We start from the raw sequence: 22,131 nt of genomic DNA, 5'->3' as shown, positions 1-22,131 counted from the left end.
CCTTGTTTTCTGTAGCTTGGGATGAGCGTAGTAGAGTGAGAGAGAGAGAGAGAGAGAGAGAGAGATGTAAAAATTAATGACATTTTTAAGGCGTTTTAATGCCACGACCAACATCGACACATGGCAACAACTGTAAACTGTAAGCTGTAAACTGTAAAACTCTTCCTTGGGGGCTTGTACCTTGGTGGGCGTGGCATGGTTGCAAGCTCGCACGTCGCATTTTCATTAAATAAATTGCATTTATTCTTTTTTTATTTTATGTTGCACAGTGTACACTGTGTACACTTTTGGACTGGAAGCTGCTTTTGCAGCTGAGCTGGAAAATTTTCTGAAAACTCGCCTAAAGACAAAAAAAAAATATAATAAAATAATTAAATACTTCTCGACCTTCATTTTTATAAAATTAAATAGCAAATATACACTTTTCCGTTTTCATTATAGGGTATAAAAAATGCAATAAAATTGTATTTAAATTGAAAAAAATTGCAAGGTGTTCTTTTAATTGGTTAAATGAGTGTGACCCAAATTAGTTGACTGCGGCAAGCAAAAAAAATTGCATGTTAATAACGATAAAATATAGTTAAAAAGTGAAAATATAATTGGCATAAAAAGTATAAATATCATATGTATATATTCTGTCATATATATGTATATCAGAAACATTAAGATATGGTAGGTTCTCTTATTATCCTTAGATATGCAATAAATTTGTTCAACGTAAATAATAGCTATTTAAATGTTTTGCTTTAATTTCGTATTATGAATTAAATTCTTGTTTTCATTTCATTTGCATTGCAGCAAAATATTTTTGTAAATCATAGATATAAGTATAATTTAGCTGCGAGTAAATCTAGTTCTTTTTGCTTGAGAAAAAGCTTTGCTTTTGCAATTTATTTTCATTTAAAAAATAATATTTTAAGCCCTTAAACTGACACTTGTCCAAAACACAAAGCTCAACAATTTCATACTACATTTTATTATACATATAAATAAACTAAATTTCTATATATATATATATGTCATTTTCTGTGATTTTAGTTTTGATATAAATACGTTTTCTTATGTTTAAGATTTCATATTGTACATTAAATGAGCATTTATTGTTGACCAAAAATACCTTTTCTTTTGTGAACTCAATTAAATATATATATATATTATTATTGTTATAAACAAATCCATTTCATTAGTTTGCTTGTTTTGCATATTAGCTGTGAAATCAATAAGACCCCTAAAAGCTACCCCTTTTAACCTTTGAACCCCCTTTGGCTGCATTTCACAAATGCTTAATCGTTTAAGGAAATTTATTGATTTCAAAGTGTAGCTAACAGCAGGATTAATCCTGCACTTAAGCAACTCAGCCTATGCAGCAATCCAGCTGCAAATATCCAACAAAATTGCAGCAGAATAAAAGTGATGGAAATTTTAGAGTTATAGTTAAGTTATATATATTTAAAGAGAGATTATTTCACTTACCTGCTGCATTTGAATTCGGTGGTCTTTCGGTGTAAAACATGCTTTTGCCTATCGCCAATGATCCCTTGCCTCCCGCTCCTGCACCGCCCCCTGCCCCGCCTCCGCCACTAAGTGCCGACAGACTGTTGCCGGTGGCGCCACCTGGCAGCAAGGATGTTTGCATCGAGGACGACGAGCTCGAGGAGGCGGCCGATGAGGAGCCGGATCCCGCCAAGGACGATCCACTGCCAGTAAACAAATCGTTTTTCATGCCGTACACATCTGTTTGCAGCGACTTTGTTGTATCGTTGCGTAAAGAGGGTATGATGTTGCCTAAAATATTAGAAATTATTATTAGTAATTTATTGTATGCCAGAAAAACTTAAAAACTAAATTGTACACTAATAAAAACCTTAAAAATTAAAAAAAAAAACAAAAAATAACTATTTTTATTTCTATTGTTTTTAACTATCAAAATATTTCTATGTTAAAAAATATTCATAAGAAGACTTAAATCAAATTTTCATTTTAATTAATTTACTATAAGTACACGTTAAATAAATTAAATGAATATTTTGTGATTGTACATAATATATAGACAATTAATCAGTTTGTTTAAATTTTGATTAAAAAAAAGGCTACAATTTTTGTGTATCCGAAAATATGTGTTAAAAATATTATTTCATGATAAATATATTTAAAAAAAATTAAAAATAAATTTACATAAATTTTAAAATAACTCATATTTAATAAATATAGCAATAACTATCACATTTCATTAAAACTTGAATAAATTATAAACTGCTGACTATAGTTAAACCGAAATTATGCACTAAAACTAAAATTGCTGACATAAAAAATTATAATAAAAATGTATAATTGCAAAAGATATATTTTAAGGGAATTTATTTATTTGCTTAAGTAGTCCAATACTTAAATTTTCCTTTGAAACTCGAATTTATTTCATAAAAGCCAATTTTTGTTATTTCGAAAATGTGTTTGAAAACTAATATCTGTAATTAAAAAATATTACATTTCATTGAAACTTGAATAAATTATGGGCTGCCGATTTTTGTTACTACGAAAAAATGCGATAAAAGTAAAATTTCTGACATAAAAAATTATAATAAAAATTTATAATTCCAAAAGATATATTTTAAATAATTTTTTTTAATTTTTTTAGGTATTCCAATACTAATTTTCCTTTGAAACTTGAATTTATTTCATAAAAGCCAATTTTTGTTACTTCGAAAATGAGTTTGAAAACTAAAATCTGCGATTAAAAAACATCAACACTTTCTTAGGTGGTTTTTGGGGAGCAGAAAAATGAAAATTATTTTTAAATTAAATAAATAGTTGATTAATATAATGAATAATGAATAATAATGAAATCTCTAACATTTCAGCAACATTGACAAGTTGTTTTTAAAGTTGTTAAAGATAACACAGCTGATTGTTAACTGTATGTTTAGACCTGTTTATATAACAGCTAATAACTCAATAAGCAGCGAGTTGTCTTTTCTCTCTAATAAAAAAAGAAGACAACTTTCTGCTGTGGCAATCTTTGTTGACATCGTTTTCAAGTGAAATTGTGTGGAAATCTTGTGGAAATCAGCCACTTGGCAGCAATACAAAAATTTACCACACTAAGAAAGGTAGAGAGAGAGATGGAGAGAGAGAGAGATGAGAGAGAGAGAGTTACACACACTCATGCATATATGCATGTGGATAGCTGAGAAATATCCTTTTGTTGGCACGGCAAGGATTACGTTCCGTTGCAACAGAAACTCGCCGTGCCACTCACTTTAAATAAAATATGTCTGCTGCTTTCTTTCACTGAAGTTGTTGTTAGTGTTTGTGTTTGTGTTGTTGTTGTTGCTGGCAGCGGCAGTGTTTCAAATGTGTTTCCAACCTAATGCCCCCGAAAATCCCCTTGCAGCATAATCCGCAGCATATTGCTTTGGCCCTGGACCTGAAGCCAGGCACACACACACACACACACACACACACACATATATCACACACACTCACAGACAGACACAACTCGAAAGTGTGTGTAGTTTTCTGCTCGACTTGAGTTTCGAAAATCCTCACGTTGAAATAGTCAAAAGTGCTTTGCTTTACTTTATCTCCCTTTTTTTCTGTGTGTGTGTGTGTGTGTGTGTGTGTGGGCGTGTCTCTTACTGTGTGTCTGACTGTGTGAGGGTGTGTGTGAGAGTGTTTATAGGTGTGTGTGTGTGTGTTTGCTGGTGTTTTGTGGCTCTGTCTGGCTTAGCTGCTACTTTCGCAGTTTTGTTTGTGGCTCGCCTGTATCCTGTTGTATCCTTGCCAGTGTCTGTGTGTGTCTATGTGTGTGTGTGTGTGTGTGAGTGTCGGGTTTGTCGGTGTGACTTTCACAGTTTATGCAACGCTCCTCGCTTAACGCTCCCACACTCAACGCTCAAAGCATGTGTTAAGCAGTGTTGCCAGCTTTTGAGAAGATAGAACAGGTGAACAAATTTCTTAATTTTAAACAAAAAATTTAATGCAGAATCAAAGTAGTGACCAAATAATGATCAAAACAGTATTCCGCATGAAAATCGGGCAAGTTTTGACCAAGTTATGCGACTTGGAAGTTTTTAAGAAAGGGGCAAGTCAAGGGGCAGTATGGATAAAACAGACAGTGATAGGGAAAAAAATCGAATTTTTTAAATTAAAAATATTTTGATGCAGAATTAAAAAAGAGGCCAAATAATGATCAAAATGATATTCCGCATGAAAATCGGTCAAGTTTTGACCAAGTTATGCGATTTGGAAGTTTTTGAAAAACTGTCAACGGGCAAGTCAAGGGGAAGCATGGATAAAATAGACAGTGATAGGGAAAAAAATCGAATTTTTTAAATTAAAAATATTTTGATGCAGAATTAAAAAAGAGGCCAAATAATGATCAAAATGATATTCCGCATGAAAATCGGTCAAGTTTTGACCAAGTTATGCGATTTGGAAGTTTTTGAAAAACTGCCAAGGGGCAAGTCAAGGGGCAGTATGGATAAAATAGACAGTGATGGGGGAAAAAACGAATTTTTTAAGTTGATAATATTGTGATGCAGAATTAAAATAGAGGCCAAGTAATGACCAAGACTGTATTCCGCAGGCAAATCGGGCAAGTTTTGACCAAGTTATGCGACTTGGAAGTTTTTAAGAAAGGGGCAAGTCAAGGGGCAGTATGGATAAAACAGACAGTGATAGGGGAAAAAAATCGAATTTTTTAAATTAATAATATTTTGATGCAGAATTAAAAAAGAGGCCAAATAATGATCACAATGATATTCCACACTGAAATCGGTTAAGTTTTGACAAAGTTATGAAAATATGAAATATTTGAAAAAGTGTAAAGAAAAAAAAAATCTAAATTATTTAAGGCATAAAATTTAGAAGCAGAATCAAAAAAGATGTCAAAATATGATAAAATACATATTCCGCAGGAAAATCGCTTAAGCATTGAGAATATTATAACAGTCGTAAGTTTTTGAAAAAAATGTGCCGAAACAACTTAGAGATCAAATAATGATGAAAATGCTATTCCGCATAAGAATCGCTTAAGTTTTGACAAAGTTATGACTGTTTGAGTTTTGAAAAAAAGCGTCAATTGGAATATATGGGAAAATATTGAACAGTGATCAAAGTACGGAAAAAATGGACAGTCATCGGAAAAAAAATCAATTTTCCAAAATGCAGAATTAAATTAGAGATAAAAATATGCTAAAATTTATGTTCCAAATGAAAATCGGTTAAGCTTCGACAAAGTTATGAGTGATTAAAAAAATGCAAAGCCAAATTCGAGTCAGATTTGAAGCTAAAAAGGCTGTTCTGGCAGCACTGCTGATAGAAAGTCTCTACTTCGTTTACTTTCTCTCTCTCTCTCCTCTGTTATCTGGTTCTATCTGCAGCTCTTTGTACACCTTTAACACACACTGATATCAGTGGCATCAGTTTGTCTGATACTATACTTACTCTCCCTGGACTCGACGGTGGTGTGTGTTACTTGCTTCGATGGTGTTGATGGCAATGGAATTTCTGCAATAAACGGAGAGAAGAACAACATGAAATCGAATAACCAGCTCATAATTAATTATCGTTAAATAAACCAAATGAGTTTTTTATTTCACTCTACACAATTATGTGTGAGTGAGTGTGTGTGGAAAATGGAAAATGTATGCAAACAGATTCTGCGTTGTGGTTTTCTATGTCAAGTGGTTTCAAATTGAAAAGGTCGCTTCCAGTTTATTGCCACAGCGGTCAAGTTGCATGCAACTTAAGCAATCCAGCCTTGGACTGGCTTCTTTCTTGATTAGCCACATTATTTTATTTGGCCAAAAGTGGGTCAACAAGTCATAACAAAATGAAATGCAATTTAATTGCGCTGAAAAGTATGCTACATGATTTATGAATATTTATAAAATTATTTATAAATTGTATATAATGAAATGTTTACAGACCGACAATAAAATTCTATGATAAATTTGATTTTTATTTTGAAGTTCCTTAAGCTTTCTGAACAACAAATGCAATTTAATTGCGCTGAAAAGTATGCTACTCAAGTTTTGATCAAATTTCTTTAAAATGTGATTGTAAGCCTAAAAACCCAACTAACTGAATAATTGCTTAAAAAAAAGGAAAATCATGTAGAAAAGGCAACTCACATGGAAAACACTTTCGAGCACGACCTTCTGAGGTCGCAATCAAAACACCAACGACCTTCTACAGTTTTTGGCCAAAGCAAAACTTTTTCATTTAATCGAAAAAGAAAAAAAATGGAGACTAGGCAAATGCGATCGAAAACTGCCGAGTGCATAAAAAATAAATAGAAACCACATAAAAATAAAAGGAAAACAAGATGAGCTAAGGCAGAAGAGAGAGAGAGAGAGAGAGAGAGAGAGTAAAGGAAATTGTAGGATATAGGCAGTTGATACAACGAGTTGTGCAGCAAACGATACAAAGTCAAACAATTCCGGAATGCACCTTTATTTTAAGTTTACGTTTACATTTACGTTTACATTTAGAGTGAATGTGTCTACGTGTGCTGCCAGTTACAAATTCAAACTGAAATCTAGACGACGAGTAGGAGATATACACTGATAAAAAATTATTATGGTTCGCAAGGCATTGTTTAGATAAAAACTCCTATATTTAAGACAAAAATCTAATTTTTATATTATTTAATGTCAAGATAGAATGACATTAATTTTAATTATTGAACTTATTTCCCAAAAATGCAACAAAATGCCAAGGATCAAAAGGATTATAAGTTTTTAAATATGAATTATTTTATACAAATTATTTGTGGATTTTTATCATGAAAGTAAAAATAGCTGCTATAAAAAAATTGTGAAATAATAATTAAATATTAATTTTTATAAAAAAAAGTTTTATAAAAAAAAAATTAATTTTTGGTATATTTTGATAGTTTGGTATGTATTTTTCAGGGATTGTTTAGATGGTTTTTTTTTGTGATTTTTTAAGAAAAAATGTCTATTTTATAATAATTTGATTTTATTGGTAGTTTTGATACAAAAATGAGAGTTCAAATTAGTTTTGATAATAATTATTGAAAATAAAATATATTCCATCGAAAAATATAATATCGAAAATTATGCCGTTTAAATATATTCTTTTTATTCTTTATTCAGATTTAATTTCTTAAGCTCAAAAGTCTTTTATGTGATCATTGAAAAACTATGAATAATACCATTTATTTTGGTTTATTTCTTTTAAAGATTACTTGTTTAAAAATTCGAATATTTTTGCAAATATTTTTGATCTCTTTTTTATCAGTGTAGTCAGCAGCATAGTCAGAGAGAAAGTCAGAGGTAGTTCAGCTTTGTTGGTGTCCGCTCGTTTAGTTTTACGCTTCGGAGCACAGTGCACATATCGTCAGAGTCGGAGCCGGAGTCGGAGTCGTCTTCTAGCTAGACGAGACTCCTGCTCCAATTCTGCTGCGACTCCTGACCCGACCCCTGAATTTGTCCCTACTCGTTTCAGATTCGGATTCGGTTGGGCTGCTTGTGGGCGCGCTGGAGCGGCACATAGGTAAAAGCTTTTGGCAAAATTGTGGCACAAAGGGCGCTCGATATTGCATTGCTCATAGTTGTATATATATATGTGTGTATATATATGTGTGTATATATGTGTGTATATGTGTGTTTGTGTATTTGCTGCAACTAGTGCACTTAAGCTACCAATACAAATGCACTTACCATAAACACGAATGGAGCCTTCCGTTTCCCCCAGTGAATTCTTTGAGATGCATCGATAGTTGCCAAAGTCACCATATTGCAGGTTTCTTATCGTCAGTTTCATGTGAGCGCTGTACGGAATAGATACAGATACAGAGTACGTTGAATGAGTCAAGATACATTTGCGAAAGGTAGCAAAAAAGTGTCAGAAAACGTATTCGCTTTTTAAATTCAGCTAAAACTTAAATACAATTGTATTTCTTTGGAATTATTTATTTTCTTTCTTTTTAAATTATTTTTTAAAATGCCAATTAATTTTATTGACGACTGCTTTTAGTTAAATTATTTAATTATTAATTTTTAATTATATATTTAAAATCTAACAAACAAATAAAATAATTTTTTGTATATATATTTTATAACATTATTATAATATGTTATAGAAAAAAACAATATAAAATAATTGCAACAGCAAACAATTTTACATTTAAAAAGCAAGAAATATAAATAAAAATAAATAATATACATTTTTTTTTAAATATATATGTATGAGCATTTTACTATAAATTTCATTTTAATAGGTTGAGAATCCTATAGTTGGTTTATATTATATTATATTATATATATTTAAATATATTATATTTAAATATCTTTTTAATTATAAAATAATCAGCGTTGCCACACAAAGCAAAATCAACCGAAAATCTCCTAAAATTGTGTGGAGATTTGGGAGATTTTCGGTTGGTTTTGCTTTCAGTGGCATTTCTGAATGAAACTAATCTTAAGTTTATTATTTTTATTATCAAATTTGTATTTTGTTTTCTACAAAAAAAAAGGTTATTTGCTTGGCGAAAAGCAAGCGAATTCGCAACTGGGAACAAGACACAGCTGCCAGGTTGTAGCCAAGTGCAAATGCATAATAAATATTTAACAACACTGTTTTCGGAATTTCGCGTGGAGTGTTGTGTTATTTTTTTTGTTTTTTTTTTTATCTTTTTTTTTTAGAGTGCATTCAACTTACCGATATGAGTTCTCCGTGTAGTCGGTCTTATATTTCTTGCTCGGCAATACCATAACCGAGTTGTACACCCAATAGATGATGGCTCTGTAAAAAGCAACAACATTTCATCACATTAATGGCTAGAAACAAAGTGCAACACAACTGACAAATGAGAGTAGATGGGGACAATCAATGCAAACAAAAATTGAGAAGGTATGCAGCATAAAATTTAAAAGAAAAATTAAAAAAAAAAATAGAAAATAGAAAATAAAAGGTAAAACTCACTTGGGATGTGCCTCCGTGTGGCAATCGATGGTTACATCTGTGCCAGCTGGTGCCCCAACAAGTTGATTCGGCACCCAAATCATGGGCGAGACTGCAGAGAGGAGAGAAGCAAGAAAATCGAAGGGGAGTAATGTCAGTAAAGTAAATGATGCCACAGGGAGAATACTAGATACATATACACACAGTTAGTCAAGAAAGTGCTTAGACAATATCACAAAATTTCACAGATTTTCTTTATAATTTTTAAATTTTTAAATTATTTTTTTATTTTTTTGACTGCCGAAAAAAAAATTTTGCCATTACCATAATACATTTTTTTTAATTTATAAAAATAGTAAAATCCGATGAAGCTTATATTTTTTTCTTACTTTTCTTAGAATCTTAGACAAAACCAATAATATAAGGAATATTATCTAAAATACATCAATAAAATATTATATTGAATACCGGAAAACCAAGATTTTTTTATAACAAAACAATTAGTTTTTTATTATATTTTTTTTAATAATAAAATTCATTCTAAATGATTTTTCTTTATTTAACTTGTAGGAAGAATCATAGACAATTATAATAATATAAGAAATAAACTAAACATCCAAAACAAATCTTTATTTATAGATTTTTTAAAATGGCACAATTCCTAGAATAAAAGTAAACTTTTTGTTTGTTAAAATCCGATGAAAATTATAATTTTTTCTTACTTTTCTCAGAACAAAACCAACAATATAAGTAAATATTATTAGTAAAATATTGTTTTGAATACCGGAAAACCAAGATTTTTTTATAACAAAACAATTACTTTTTTTCGATTTTTTTTATTAATAAAATTCATTCAAAATAATTTTTTTTTGAACTTGTTCTAAAAACTATTCACAATAATATGTCAAAAAATAAACTAAAAATTCATTAAAAAAAATGTATTTATTACAAGAGAACTTTTTGATATTGTCAGCACACTTTTTTAGCAAACTGTACAAATATATAGAAAGAGTCTGTCTCTATTTCTGTGTGCATTTTAAACGTTTTGCCCAAAGTACGCATAAGCTGCAGCATTACGTATGTTCAATACGTGTCTGTTTGTCTGTCTGTCTGTCTGTCTGTCTGTCTGTCTGTCTGTCTGTCTGTCTGTCTGTCTGTCTGTCTGTCTGTCTGTCTGTCTGTCTGTCTGTCTCTCTGTCTGTCTGTCTGTCTGTCTGTCCGTCTCTCAGTTCGACTGTCTCTGTGTCAAGCTTAAAATGAAAGTGCAATGACAAAGCTGAAAAACTTATGCGAGACATGGCTAGCATCCAGCAATGAGACACAACACGTTACCAGACCGAGTTCTTTAAAAAACGAGCAAAATAATATGGGAAAAGAAATTCCAAGTTTAGCAGAGAAAGTACGTGCTGTGGGTTTTTGGGATTATTACATCATAGCAGACATTGCAACAGTGTTTTTTTTTTTTTTTTTGGCAATGCTCTGTCAATATCGAGTAACGAGTTGAAACTTTACTTGAAATTAAATATTAAAGTTTTTTCAGTTAAGCAAGTAAATGCATAAAAAAGTTGCGAATTGGAAGCAGAAGGCAACAGCTTAAAATTAAATCAAATCAATGCCTTAGTCATACTTATTAAAATCATTTATTGATTAAATATTTCTCCCACAATTTAAAAAATTAAATTTGGTAGAATCTTTATTGTTATAAAACGAGGCAGATTTGTATAGGTAAAAATTTATTCTGTAACTGATTCACATATATTTAAGCCCATATTCTCAGCTAAATGTTTAGTTGTTTTTAAAACTTTTAATAAACGAAATGTCGGTGTAGCTGAATTATTAGTAATTCAATTATTTTATACATTTTATTAATTATTTTCAAATGTTTCTACTTAATATTATATTGAAAAATAAAAGTAGATAATATAATAAAATATAATTTCTTATATATCTCTCAACATTTAAGAGAATATCGAAATACTCTTTTTAAATTACTCTGTTTTCAAAATATTTCGTTAAATTTTTCAATTAAAATTCCCAAAATATTTTTTATATTAAGCGCTTTGACAACGCACAATTTTTAGCTGCAATATAAATTTCTATCAATTTAATTGCACTCGCAAAATCTTCTTCACTCTATCAACCGAAGCTTGCCTTATCAATATACAAAGCTTTTCTACCCCTCTTTACTCCTCTCTTCCACTTTCTCTAATGCTGCTGCTAACAGTTTTCTCATTTTAAATAATTTGTCCCAGTTCTGCTGCAACACAAAATTGAAACAGCGAATTGGGGGCGAAGGAAATTGAAACGCATTCCAACAATGCCTACCTGTGGTGGTAATATGGCCAACTCACTACCCCCCAATCCCACCCACTACACGCACAAAACCGTTCATAATAAAATAGAAAAAAGGCAGGAAGATAGTGAGATGGGAGAGAGTGAGAGAGAGTGAGAGAGAAAACGCCGTCAAAGTCATACGTGCAATGCCGGCAAGTGACTTTATTGCAGGTACGTGACGTGAATTATTGTCAATGTGCAGAGCGGGGAAAACAGAAGAGAGAAGAGGAGAGGAGAGGAAGAGAGAGAGGAGAAGGAAGCGTAGAAACTCGTTAGGATTAACAAGCGTTTACTTGGGCAAACGGCGTGCAACACATGCATATATATACAAATACAACAAGTACAAACGCTAAAGTGCAAGAGCTCGACTCTAAGATGCCCAGGAGGCAAAAATAAAAAAAAAAATAAAAAAAAAATCATTAAAAAATAAAAATATAGAAAAAAAAGGGACAATTGTTGCCTAAATACATTTTTACTCTTTAATGCTTTAAATGAAAGCGATTAAGCGTAAGCCACCTTAATAAACACCTTTTTTATGGCGTTTTAAGACTAACAGTGATTTAATATTATTTTACCCCTAAGCTAATTTTCCAAGCCGATGTAAATGAGTGTATAAACACTTATAGCTTTACAAAGAAACGTGTTTTTGTTTCTAATCCAGTAAATTTATAAAATAACTTAACACGTCACAAAAATTTAATGAAAAACATTGAATCTTCTTTAAAAACTAGTAAAATTTTTATTGAAAACATTGAATTTTTTAAAAAACTAGTAGAAATTTTATTAAAAACAGTAAATCTTCTTTAAAAATTAGTAGAAATTTTATTAAAAATATTAAACCTTCTTTAAAAATTAGTAGTTCCAGCTCTTGAACGAATTACATCAACATTTTGCCACAACGTATCAATAATAGATTTTTACCACGTAATTTTCTGATAAGTTAAGCTATAGTGCGTGATTGTAGCTGCCTTAAATTATCAATTACTAAATCTGAAATATCTAATTTGTTTATTAACCGATTGAGCTGAAATTTTTAGCAAATGTTTAAAAAATAGCACAAATGTTGTGCACCAAATTTCAGATTGTAGCTTACAAATTATTTTTTTTGTACGATTTTATTTCATTCGGAACTGAACATATTATTAAAATAAAATTAAGTTCAATTAAATTGCTCTAACTATTAAATTCTCTGAGATTAAGCTGTTTATATTGACAGCTAGACTTTGTCACAAAACCATAAGCCTTTTAACGCTTTCAGTACTGGGCTATATGTATTTGTATGTATGCTTTCGATATAGCGTATAGTCGTAGTAGTATATCAGCTGCATTAGCTAGAACCAACGACAGGATCTGCGTTTGTCACGGGCACAACGCATGCAGTTGAATTGATGAGCAGCAGGTACACTGGATATATATATATATATATACACGTATATAGATGGATGTCAGATACAACCCACCCCACCCAACCTATATTCCCCTCCCACCACTAACGTCTGCTCGTCTTCGTTGTCGTCGTGCTCGTTAAGTGCAGGCGCGTGTTACAGCCATGGCCATAATAATGTGTCCAACTCCCTCAAACGTATGCTTTGCAGTCGCATGGAGTCGAGTCGCGTCGCGTCGCGTCAATAGATAGTTTTCATTTCGCTTGGCACTGACACTTGGAGTCCTTTGGCTTTTGATGCTGCTTCTTTCACTACTTACACTCCACATCCAATATGATCCGCTTGGACACCGAGGGCGGAACTCCATTGGTGGCAATGCACAGATAGGCGCCCATCTCATTGCGGCTCACTTTGGTCAGTGGCAACACATCGCCATCATACACCAACACTGTGAGTGTGTGTGTGTGCGAGTGTGTGTTTGTGTGTGTGTGTGTGTTACGGTTGATGTTTGCCGGAAGGAAGTGTCCGCACCATGGAAATAAACGTGCAGAGCATAGAGAATTTTCAATGAGACAACAGAAAACATCAAATGGCAAACTACACACACGAGGGCAGCTTTAAAAGTTCATTAATTTGCAACTCCATATATTATTTTTTTAATTTAAAGCGATATTAGAATATTAAAACTAAAATGTGACTTAAAAATTAAGTCTAAAATGCACTTAAATTCCAAATAATATTTTTAAATTTTGTAAACTTTATATTTCTGTAAGAATAGTCACTTTTAAAGTAAAATATTGATAGCATAAAAGATTGCTTTAAAATGGAAATCAAAATCAGATTATTATTGTTAAATATAACTATATTTTTCAACAATTTTTATTTTTTATAAAATAAAAAATAAAATAAAATTTATGAAAATATTTAAATTTTAAATGAAAGTTTTACTAACATTTATTCTTTTGTATTTTAACAGACAAAAAAATATTTTAAAACCAAGAAGACGGTTTCAAATTTCAATTTTTTTCAATCTTTGATTTAGCAATAAAAAAAAACTAAAAATTTCAAATAAATAGATAAATCGAAATACATATTTGAATTAAAAATTTAAATTAAAATTTAAATTGAAAATACAAATTTTATTAACATTTAATCTTTATATTTTAACAGATAAAAATGTTTTTTAAAACCAAAAAGACTGTTTAGAATTTCAAGATTTTCAATCTTTGATTTAGCAATAAAAACAAAAAATAAAAATTTCAAATATGTTGATAAATCGAAAAACATATTTGAATTAAACACAAATATTAAATTACTTTATGGAGTTTGATTTAATTAGCGTAGAATTTAAAAATCTTTAATTTTAAAAAAGTATAATATGTAAATTTGTAACATAAAAGTCTGAAAATTTATCTAATTTTAAATTGATTTTAAATTGATGGAGTTGCTGCAGTTGATAACTTCTTACCAACATATTATTTTTATCAAAACTTTCAAAGCCACCCTCGTGTAAAGTACACCCACTCCACCTACCTTTCTTCTTCTTCTCAACGGCAATTTCCTCGCCATCCTCCCGACGCCAAATGATTTTGGGAGTAGGGAAACCATCGGCGCGACATGTCATGTTGATGTTTTGATTTTCACGCACCGCCACCGAAGATGGTGTGCTCTCAATGTCCAGTATATTGGGAGGCACTGTAAATGGCATGAGTAGAAAAAAGCTCATCAAATGAAGGAGTCTGTGCATGTGTGTGTGTGTGTGTGTGTGTGCGTGCTACTCACCCACAACCTGCAGATAGCCGACCTGGCTAATCATGGGATTGGTGTTCACCTGGCACATGTAATAGCCACGATCATCCTGATGCGCCTGATTCACGTGCAGCAGCCACGTGTTGTCCGTGTAGGTAATACTGTACCGTGGTATGCGCGATATAACATGACGATGTATGGTGAGTATCATCTGGCGATCTATGTGTATCCAGGCCACCTAGAAACAAAAAGACAAAACAATACTTAGAAAAAATTAGAGATTCACAGAAAAAATCTATCTTAATCAGGGATTATAGCCACTATAAAATAAAAAATAAATATTAAATATAAATTTAGTGCAGAATTTTATAAAAAAAGTTAAAAAACCAACTAAATTTTGTATTAGATTAAAAACATTATATGGTAAATATTTTACTTTCATTATTTATTAGAAATTATTTAATAAAAATAAAATCATATATTATTTGAAAATCGTAAAAATAACTTTTGTTTTTATTTCTGAAATAAAAAAAAATTAAAACCAATCAAACTGTAAAAAACAATTTTATTTTATTGATTAAAAAATTTAATAATTATTTTATAACTTTTTATTAACATAAACAAAAACAATCTTATAAGGGATTTTAAACACTATAATTTAAAAAAAATGTAAAATATAAATTTAGTGCCGAATTTTATAAAAAAAAATTTAAATATCAACTGAATTTTGTATGAGATTAAAAACAATATATAGTAAACATTTTATTTACATAATTTATTAAAAATTATTTAATAAGCAAATTGTTAAATTAAAATTGTATATTAAAAATGGAATATAAGTTCTTTTGTTATTACAAAAGTGGATAATGTGTTATTCTATAAAACGATTTTAAAACAAAATCTTAAATTTTATTATAATCTCACAATTTTTATTCTTTTACAAAAATTAAGAACTTGAAAATAATTTTTATAAAAGAAACGTATAGTAAAATGTTACCCCGTTTTCAGTGTACCCTATGCAAAAATAGTATATCTCATATTTCCCAAATTCCATCAGATTGATTTTTTTGATTTAGTTGGAGTTCCTCGTCTCAATTTACAAAATTATATCATTGAAATACACTTAATAACATTGTATACCCACTAAAACTAAGAATTTCTGCTTAAATTTTTGGTATTTTTTTTTTTTTTTGGTTTAAACGCACATACACATATAGATACTAAGGTCACACACTGTTGTAATAAATGAACGCCATGTTGTGACGCACGAGCAGAAGATGAAGAAAAAGCCAAGTTGACAGCTGTTTCCGCTTTTTTAATACACTTTTTTCCCTTTTGTTTTTTTTTTCATTTTTTTTTTTTATTTTGCTAGAGACTCTACACACTTTCTTTTGGCATCAGTTTGGCTTCGTTTGCTTAGACTGCGTGTGACATAAGGACACGGACGGGCCATGTCCTGACTGCCTGCCTGGGCAAGGATTTTCTGCAGCAAACTTTTCAAATTTACTTTCTGTCCAGTGACAGCAATGAGTTTCTCGTTTTCAGCTTCCAACAATGGCTACTTGCTCCATCTCCTTGGCTTTCTTCTACACACCATGTTGATGAAAGTCCAATAAGAGTACTGTGTCCAGTGACAAGGACAAGGAGTCCTCTTCTTCTTCTTCTTCATCATCTACACAGTCTTATATGAAGTTGATATGGCGAGTAAATATTTGTGATTTGTTATGAACGCACACTTCCAACCACTGAGATAAATGATAAGTGATTTTCTAGTCACTTTGCTGGCTTTCAAGCCAGGCCAAGAACTTTGGCTTCATCGAGGTTTTACAATTTTAAAGCACTGTTAGCAAATAAAATTAGTTTTTAAAGAAAGCATCTAGTTAAATTGGAATATCTTTAATATACTATTTTTAGATGGTGAATACTGAACATTTTTGATCAAACAACACTTTAAACTGGATTCATTTCATTTCATTTTTCTGTAAAAAATCATGTAAAAATGAACAAAAATTTTGACTTGTAAAGCTCCTAGGTCAGAGGCTTGACCAAGTTTGAACTGTCATAACTTTGTCAAAACTGAACAGATTTTCAAGTGGAATGTCATTTTGATCACGACTTTGCATCTTAAATGATTTTGCATTTAAATTTTTTTTTGTTTCGAAAATTTTATATTTTTCGACTATAGCCATGGTTTGATGCTAAGGGTCCCCCCTTTGAAATTTTGAAAATTCAAAATTTTAAATCTCAAGTTTTCACTTTTAATCAATTCCTTATATCGTAATTAGTATAAAACAACACTTTAAACTTGATTCTGAGACCTTTCATTTTTCTGTAAAAAATCATGTGAAAATGAACAAAAATTTTGACTTGTAAAATTGCTAGGTCAGTTTCTTGACTAACTTCTAACTGTCATAACTTTGTAAAAACTGAACCGATTTTCAAGCGGAACGTCATTTTGATCATGGTTTGTCTTCTAAAATTTATTCTGCATTCTGCATTTAAATTTTGTTTATTTCGAAAATTTTTTATTTTTCGACTATAGCCATGGTTTGATGCTAAGGGTCCCCCCTTTGAAATTTTGAAAATTCAAAATTTTAAATCTCAAGTTTTCTCTTTTAATCAACTCCTTATATCGTTATTAGTATAAAACAACACTTTAAACTTGATTCTGAGACCTTTCATTTTTCTGTAAAAAATCATGTGAAAATTAACAAAAATTTTGACTTGTAAGCTGCTAAGTCTAACTTCGAACTGCTATAACTTATCCTTAACTTAACCGATTTTTAAGCGGAATTGCAATTTGTTTATTGTTTGGCCTCTTAATTCATTTTTTATTTAATTTCTAATAAGTTATAACTGAAAAATATTTAAAAAAATTACTTATTTAATTTTTATTTAATTTTTGATTTCGTAGCGCTACAATCTGATGCTTATAAATTATGGCACTAGTCACTAACATTAATGCAATCATTTGATACACCACATTTTGTCTTAGCCTAACATTAATTTAACATAATTGATTTTAACAATTTTTAAATTTTAATTTACATTTAACTATATTTCGAATATTACAATTTTTATTTTTATTTTCATTTCATTTTATTTTTATATCCTTGGTGCTTGCTTTAAAGCTTTAACAAACAGTTGTGCAAATTATAGCTTTACTGTCATGTCTAATATTCTATAAATTCTCCAAGTATTCAAGAGGGTTCTCTTGTCACTTTGCCCATAGGCCACAACTTGTCATAGACACAACATCACGTCAGCCTTTATCTATGACTGTCAACTCAACTCACACACACACACACTCACAGATACAGACACATAACGCCTGTCTATCTGTGTGCCATTTCACAAAATTGATTTTAGACAGTGTCGCCAGCTTGAAACTCCTATTGAATGACATCGATGTTCACAGTGGAAACGATTTATGACACACACACACCTCCTTCTCCACTGCATATTGAACTCACCTTATAGCCACCCAAGTGCTCGACCACACAGGGCAGATTCGCATCACGGCCAACGGCAACGGTGACATTTGGTATGGGCTGTGCAAAACGTGGCTCATCCATCATAACTGTGAATGAAGAGGGGCATAAACCAGTCGGTTAGTTAATGAGCAGCATGACTGCAACAAGCATCTAAATAATAAGCCACAAAAACGTTAAGCGAATAGTCGAAGTTAGATATACACTAAAAAAGACATTAAAGAGTCGTCGAAAAAAATCATAGCATACTTTTTTGGGCAAATGAAATATTGGATTTAACAATTAATTGCAATTAATTGTCAATTTATTTAGCTGACAGAGCATTTTAAATTTAATTTAATAATGGGATAATTAATAAACAAATTAAATTTACAGATGTAATTAAAATTATTATTAAAATTAAAATATTCATATAAACACAAATTTAAGTTCAAAGTAACAAATTTAAATTACGATTTAAATGCTTTTGGGATATATTTGACTAAAGAGAATTTTATGAAAACTGGAATTTTAATAAATAAAACAACATTTAAAAAAATACAGCAAAATAAAGCTGTATTAAGCGTAACTAAAAAACTAAATTAATTAGCTACGTTAAAAAAAAGGGAAATAAATCTATTTGATTTAATTTTGCTAATTATAAAATTAAATTTATATACATATATATATATATATATGTAGAGAATGAGAGCGAGCGTCAAAGCTGCCAGAGAAAGTGACATAATTTATGGGCACAGCATATTTAAATGAGAAGTTGAAGTTGCAACTGATGTGGCAGCTGCAGCTGCTGTTGCTTTTGCCGGATGTCCATGACCCGCAGGCCAAATATAATCAACGACTGCGTTAGTATCATTATGAAATAATTTAACAAAGCAATTTTTTATCTAGCCGGCAGTTGCAGCCGGAGAAGCGGAGAGCTGGAGAGCCGGAGAAAGCCGTCACGTCGTAGTCGAAAAACCGCAGCCTGTTGAGGCACTGCGGACGTCCTTGGTGTTGTTGTCGACGTTGTTGACGTTGTTGCTGTTGTTGTTGTTGTTGCTGCTGGTGGTGGCACTTTTGTTTTTTTTTCTATGCATTCATTTTGTGCCGCGGAAATATTGCACAAAAGCAAAACACGGCGCATTGAGTCTGTTAAAATACGGAGGCAGCGGCACAACAACTGAATGCCACAACGCACAGTGGGTAAATCGGATTAAATCATATATGCAAATCGCTTATTAATATTTTTTTTTTCTAATCCATTCGCTTAACAATTATTTAATCACTTAATCGATTTTTTCCATATTAATTGTGAGATTTATTACGCTTTGAGCTTTCAAAAGCAACATAAGCTTAAAAAAAATTTAATTTTTTAAATTTCTATAAAATCTATTGAAATAAATTGCTTATGTGTCGTCGTTGTGCGCCATGTTTATTTAGATACAATATTTAAAAAGATGTCGAAAAATAAAAATAAAATAATAAAATGGCTTATGTCGTTCAAAATGTAAAAAAATTTGCATATGCCTTAGTTCCAAAATAAATAAATACATATAAATTAAAATAGATTACCTTAAAAAATTGTCAAAAATATTCTCTCTAAATTTTATCATTGATTGTGGTATGTTTTAAATAATTACTCCATTTTTTTCTTGTCATTTTTCCGAATATTATTTTTTTTAAATTAAGTTGATATTTGAAATTTTCTTCGAAAAATCGCTATTTTCTTCTAGAAGAAATACAGCTTTTGGATCATCTTTAAGAAATTTTCCAATACTAATATGAACTTTAATAGTATTTTGTGCACTCTTACTCTTATTTAAGTGGAAATAATTAATGTCAAAATAAACTTTGAAATATTAATAAAATAAAATAATTTGTCGGCCAAAAAAAAAAAATATTTAGATAAACAATCGACATAAGGAAAATACAGGCATGCAATAACTTTTTTACTTTATAATTATTATAAATTATATTTAGCAAATCTAGCCGTTTGTCCCACTGTGCAGTGGTTGCACCTGTTTGGCAGTGTGTTGCACGCTAACGGGAGCTTGTTATCTGCAACACGCAGTTGGCGTCCCGCATACCAACACAACGCACCTGCCGCACTTGCCACACGAATACATTTCAACCAGCACACAGATACACACACAGATACACACACACAAACACACACACAGACATCGACACGGACACGGACATGGATGCGGATGCGGATACGGCAAAGAGCTGGCATTGAAATTGAATGCAAGCCAGCATCATCGTCGTCGTCGTCGTCATCGTCGTCGCCCGGCAATTTGAGGTCTCATTTTACTAATTAAATTATGACGCGACTCTCAACAGTTTCGACACCGAACACCTCCAACTGTCTGCAATCCTTTGTGCCGAGCCAAAGAAGCCAACATCCAAGAACAGTCAACAGCCAACGAATGGGGGTGAATTTTGTGAAATTTTAAAGCAGCTCTCCAAGTGAAACTACAATTAGTAGTTCTTCTTTGGGGATTCACTTTAAAATTCCAGCAAATTAACTTGGAAATATTTGCAATCTTAATCCGAGATTTAATTTAAATTGAAAGTGTGTAAGAATAAAAGTCATTAAGCTTCAAATTCGCAGTTTTTGCTAATAAGTATTTGATTTAACAAAAAATAAGTGGCTAACTAAAAGGCTAAAATATGAATAAAATAGACACAACAAAAGCATATAAATTCATTAAATGGAAAATATTTATTTATATAATTAAGATAATATTTGCCTATTAAGTTCCTGCAAATTAAATTGAAAATATGTTTAATCTTAATCTTTAATCTTATAGAGGAGAAAGTGTATAAGCTAAAAAAAATTATTCAGCTACACATTTCTAGATATAGCTAAAAAGCTCGTAAGGTTCATAAAAATAAAAAATTAATCAAATTGGAAAACATAAATAAATAAATACAGCAAAAGAATATCATTAGTTTTATTATTGTTAGTTTATTATTGCAAATTATTATTATTGAGTTAATAGAAATTATGATCTTTTTTTACGTAGGTATTTTTCAAATAGTTGCTACAAATCTATAACAACTTTAATGCAAAATTCTGAGTCCAAGTTTGGTTGTTTTCAAATGTCCAAATAATTATAATTATTATTATTATTATTTATTGTATCTAAGATTAATTTTGGGTTAGGTATTATTGCACTATAAAATTGTCTCAGCTATGTTGTGCCCAAATTTTAGCCACCTCGTTCCTACCGTTTGGACAGCACGTATATTAGTCAGTCAGTCAGTCAGTCAGGACAAACAGTTTTATATTTTTTTTCTTCATTCATTATCCTATTTAAAAAACAAGTTCTATTTAGTAGTTATTTAAATTTGCTTACCATGTGTCACTAAATTCGTCATGTAGATGAGAAACATGATTCGCCGATTTGTGAAACGGCTTGGAAATATGTTGAGCGCAATTAGCAAGAGTTTAATTACCGTAATGATAAACATTTTGTTGTGCGTTGAATTTACAGTTATGTGTGTGTTTAATCAGAATTAGTAGAATACACTCACACACACACACACACACACAGAACCACACACACGATGATTAGCTTAATTACACTTTGTTGTATTTGTTTAGTTTAGTTTTCACAGCGTTTTCCATTCATTTAAATGTTTATTTGCATTTGAAATTCGCCGTTTTACTTTGATTTCTCGTGCATTTTTTTATTTGTGCTGTTTTTATTTTTATTGTTTTTAATTGCTTCAGAGGTATATTTTACATTTATTTGATTTGCGTAATTTAATTTGCACACACAAGTGAACACTTTCCACTTTTCCAATTTCCAGAAAATGGCAATTCAAATTTCATTTAGCGTAAAGCTTTAAAAATCGCTTAATTCACTTGACGCGTTGCCTTGCATTGTTATTGTTGTTACTATTGTTGTTGTTGTTGTTGCTGCAGATGAAACAATGAAAATTGAAAATAAAAAATTGTAAACCCATGTGGCAGAGTGTACAGGGGTGGGGAACTCTGGGGTGGGGGACAGCAGAGGCGCGCCGATTCAAGGGATTATGGCATTTATTATTATTATGGCACTCGCATGTTCATTTGTTGTTGCGTGGGCTTTACAACGTTGTACGTTGTGTTTGAGTGTGTGTGTGTAGTCGGTGTGTGTAGCTGACTGACTGCAAATAACTACAACCACAACAATGTCATACACAGAAATAAATGTATGCGGAATTTCGATATAAAATCAATTACAAATGTTTTAATTAATTATAAAAAAATA

The 22,131-nt window shown here is 31.0% G+C and overlaps 1 protein-coding gene across 1 annotated transcript; it reads right to left on the bottom strand.

Moving 5' to 3' along the window:
- Positions 1-1,310: 1,310 nt before the first annotated feature.
- On the bottom strand, positions 1,311-21,346 carry LOC117786708 (lachesin). The gene is made up of 11 exons (XM_034625060.1): positions 21,232-21,346; positions 17,873-17,979; positions 14,433-14,637; positions 14,184-14,345; positions 12,970-13,098; positions 8,953-9,043; positions 8,689-8,772; positions 7,689-7,798; positions 5,446-5,508; positions 1,474-1,785; positions 1,311-1,375 (listed from the first exon to the last, which is right to left on the bottom strand). The coding sequence occupies exons 1-11, from the start codon at positions 21,344-21,346 to the stop codon at positions 1,311-1,313; spliced, it is 1,443 nt and encodes a 480-aa protein (XP_034480951.1).
- Between the last annotated feature and the right edge of the window lie 785 nt (positions 21,347-22,131).

Source organism: Drosophila innubila, assembly GCF_004354385.1.
Source record: "Drosophila innubila isolate TH190305 chromosome 3L unlocalized genomic scaffold, UK_Dinn_1.0 0_D_3L, whole genome shotgun sequence".
In the NCBI taxonomy this organism is placed as follows: domain Eukaryota; kingdom Metazoa; phylum Arthropoda; class Insecta; order Diptera; family Drosophilidae; genus Drosophila; species Drosophila innubila.
The sequence above is the reverse complement of the archived record's forward strand: the minus strand, read 5'-3'. Positions and strand labels throughout refer to the sequence as shown.

Bases quoted from the DNA above. Each gene is read 5' to 3' on its own strand.
- LOC117786708 (XM_034625060.1), bottom strand. From the start codon at position 21,346: ATGTTTATCATTACGGTAATTAAACTCTTGCTAATTGCGCTCAACATA. The intron at 13,099-14,183 runs GTAGGTGGAGTG...ACACACTCACAG, and splicing joins CGTTGAGAAGAAGAAGAAAG to TGTTGGTGTATGATGGCGAT. The intron at 5,509-7,688 runs GTAAGTGCATTT...CGTTTATTGCAG, and splicing joins AGGCTCCATTCGTGTTTATG to AAATTCCATTGCCATCAACA.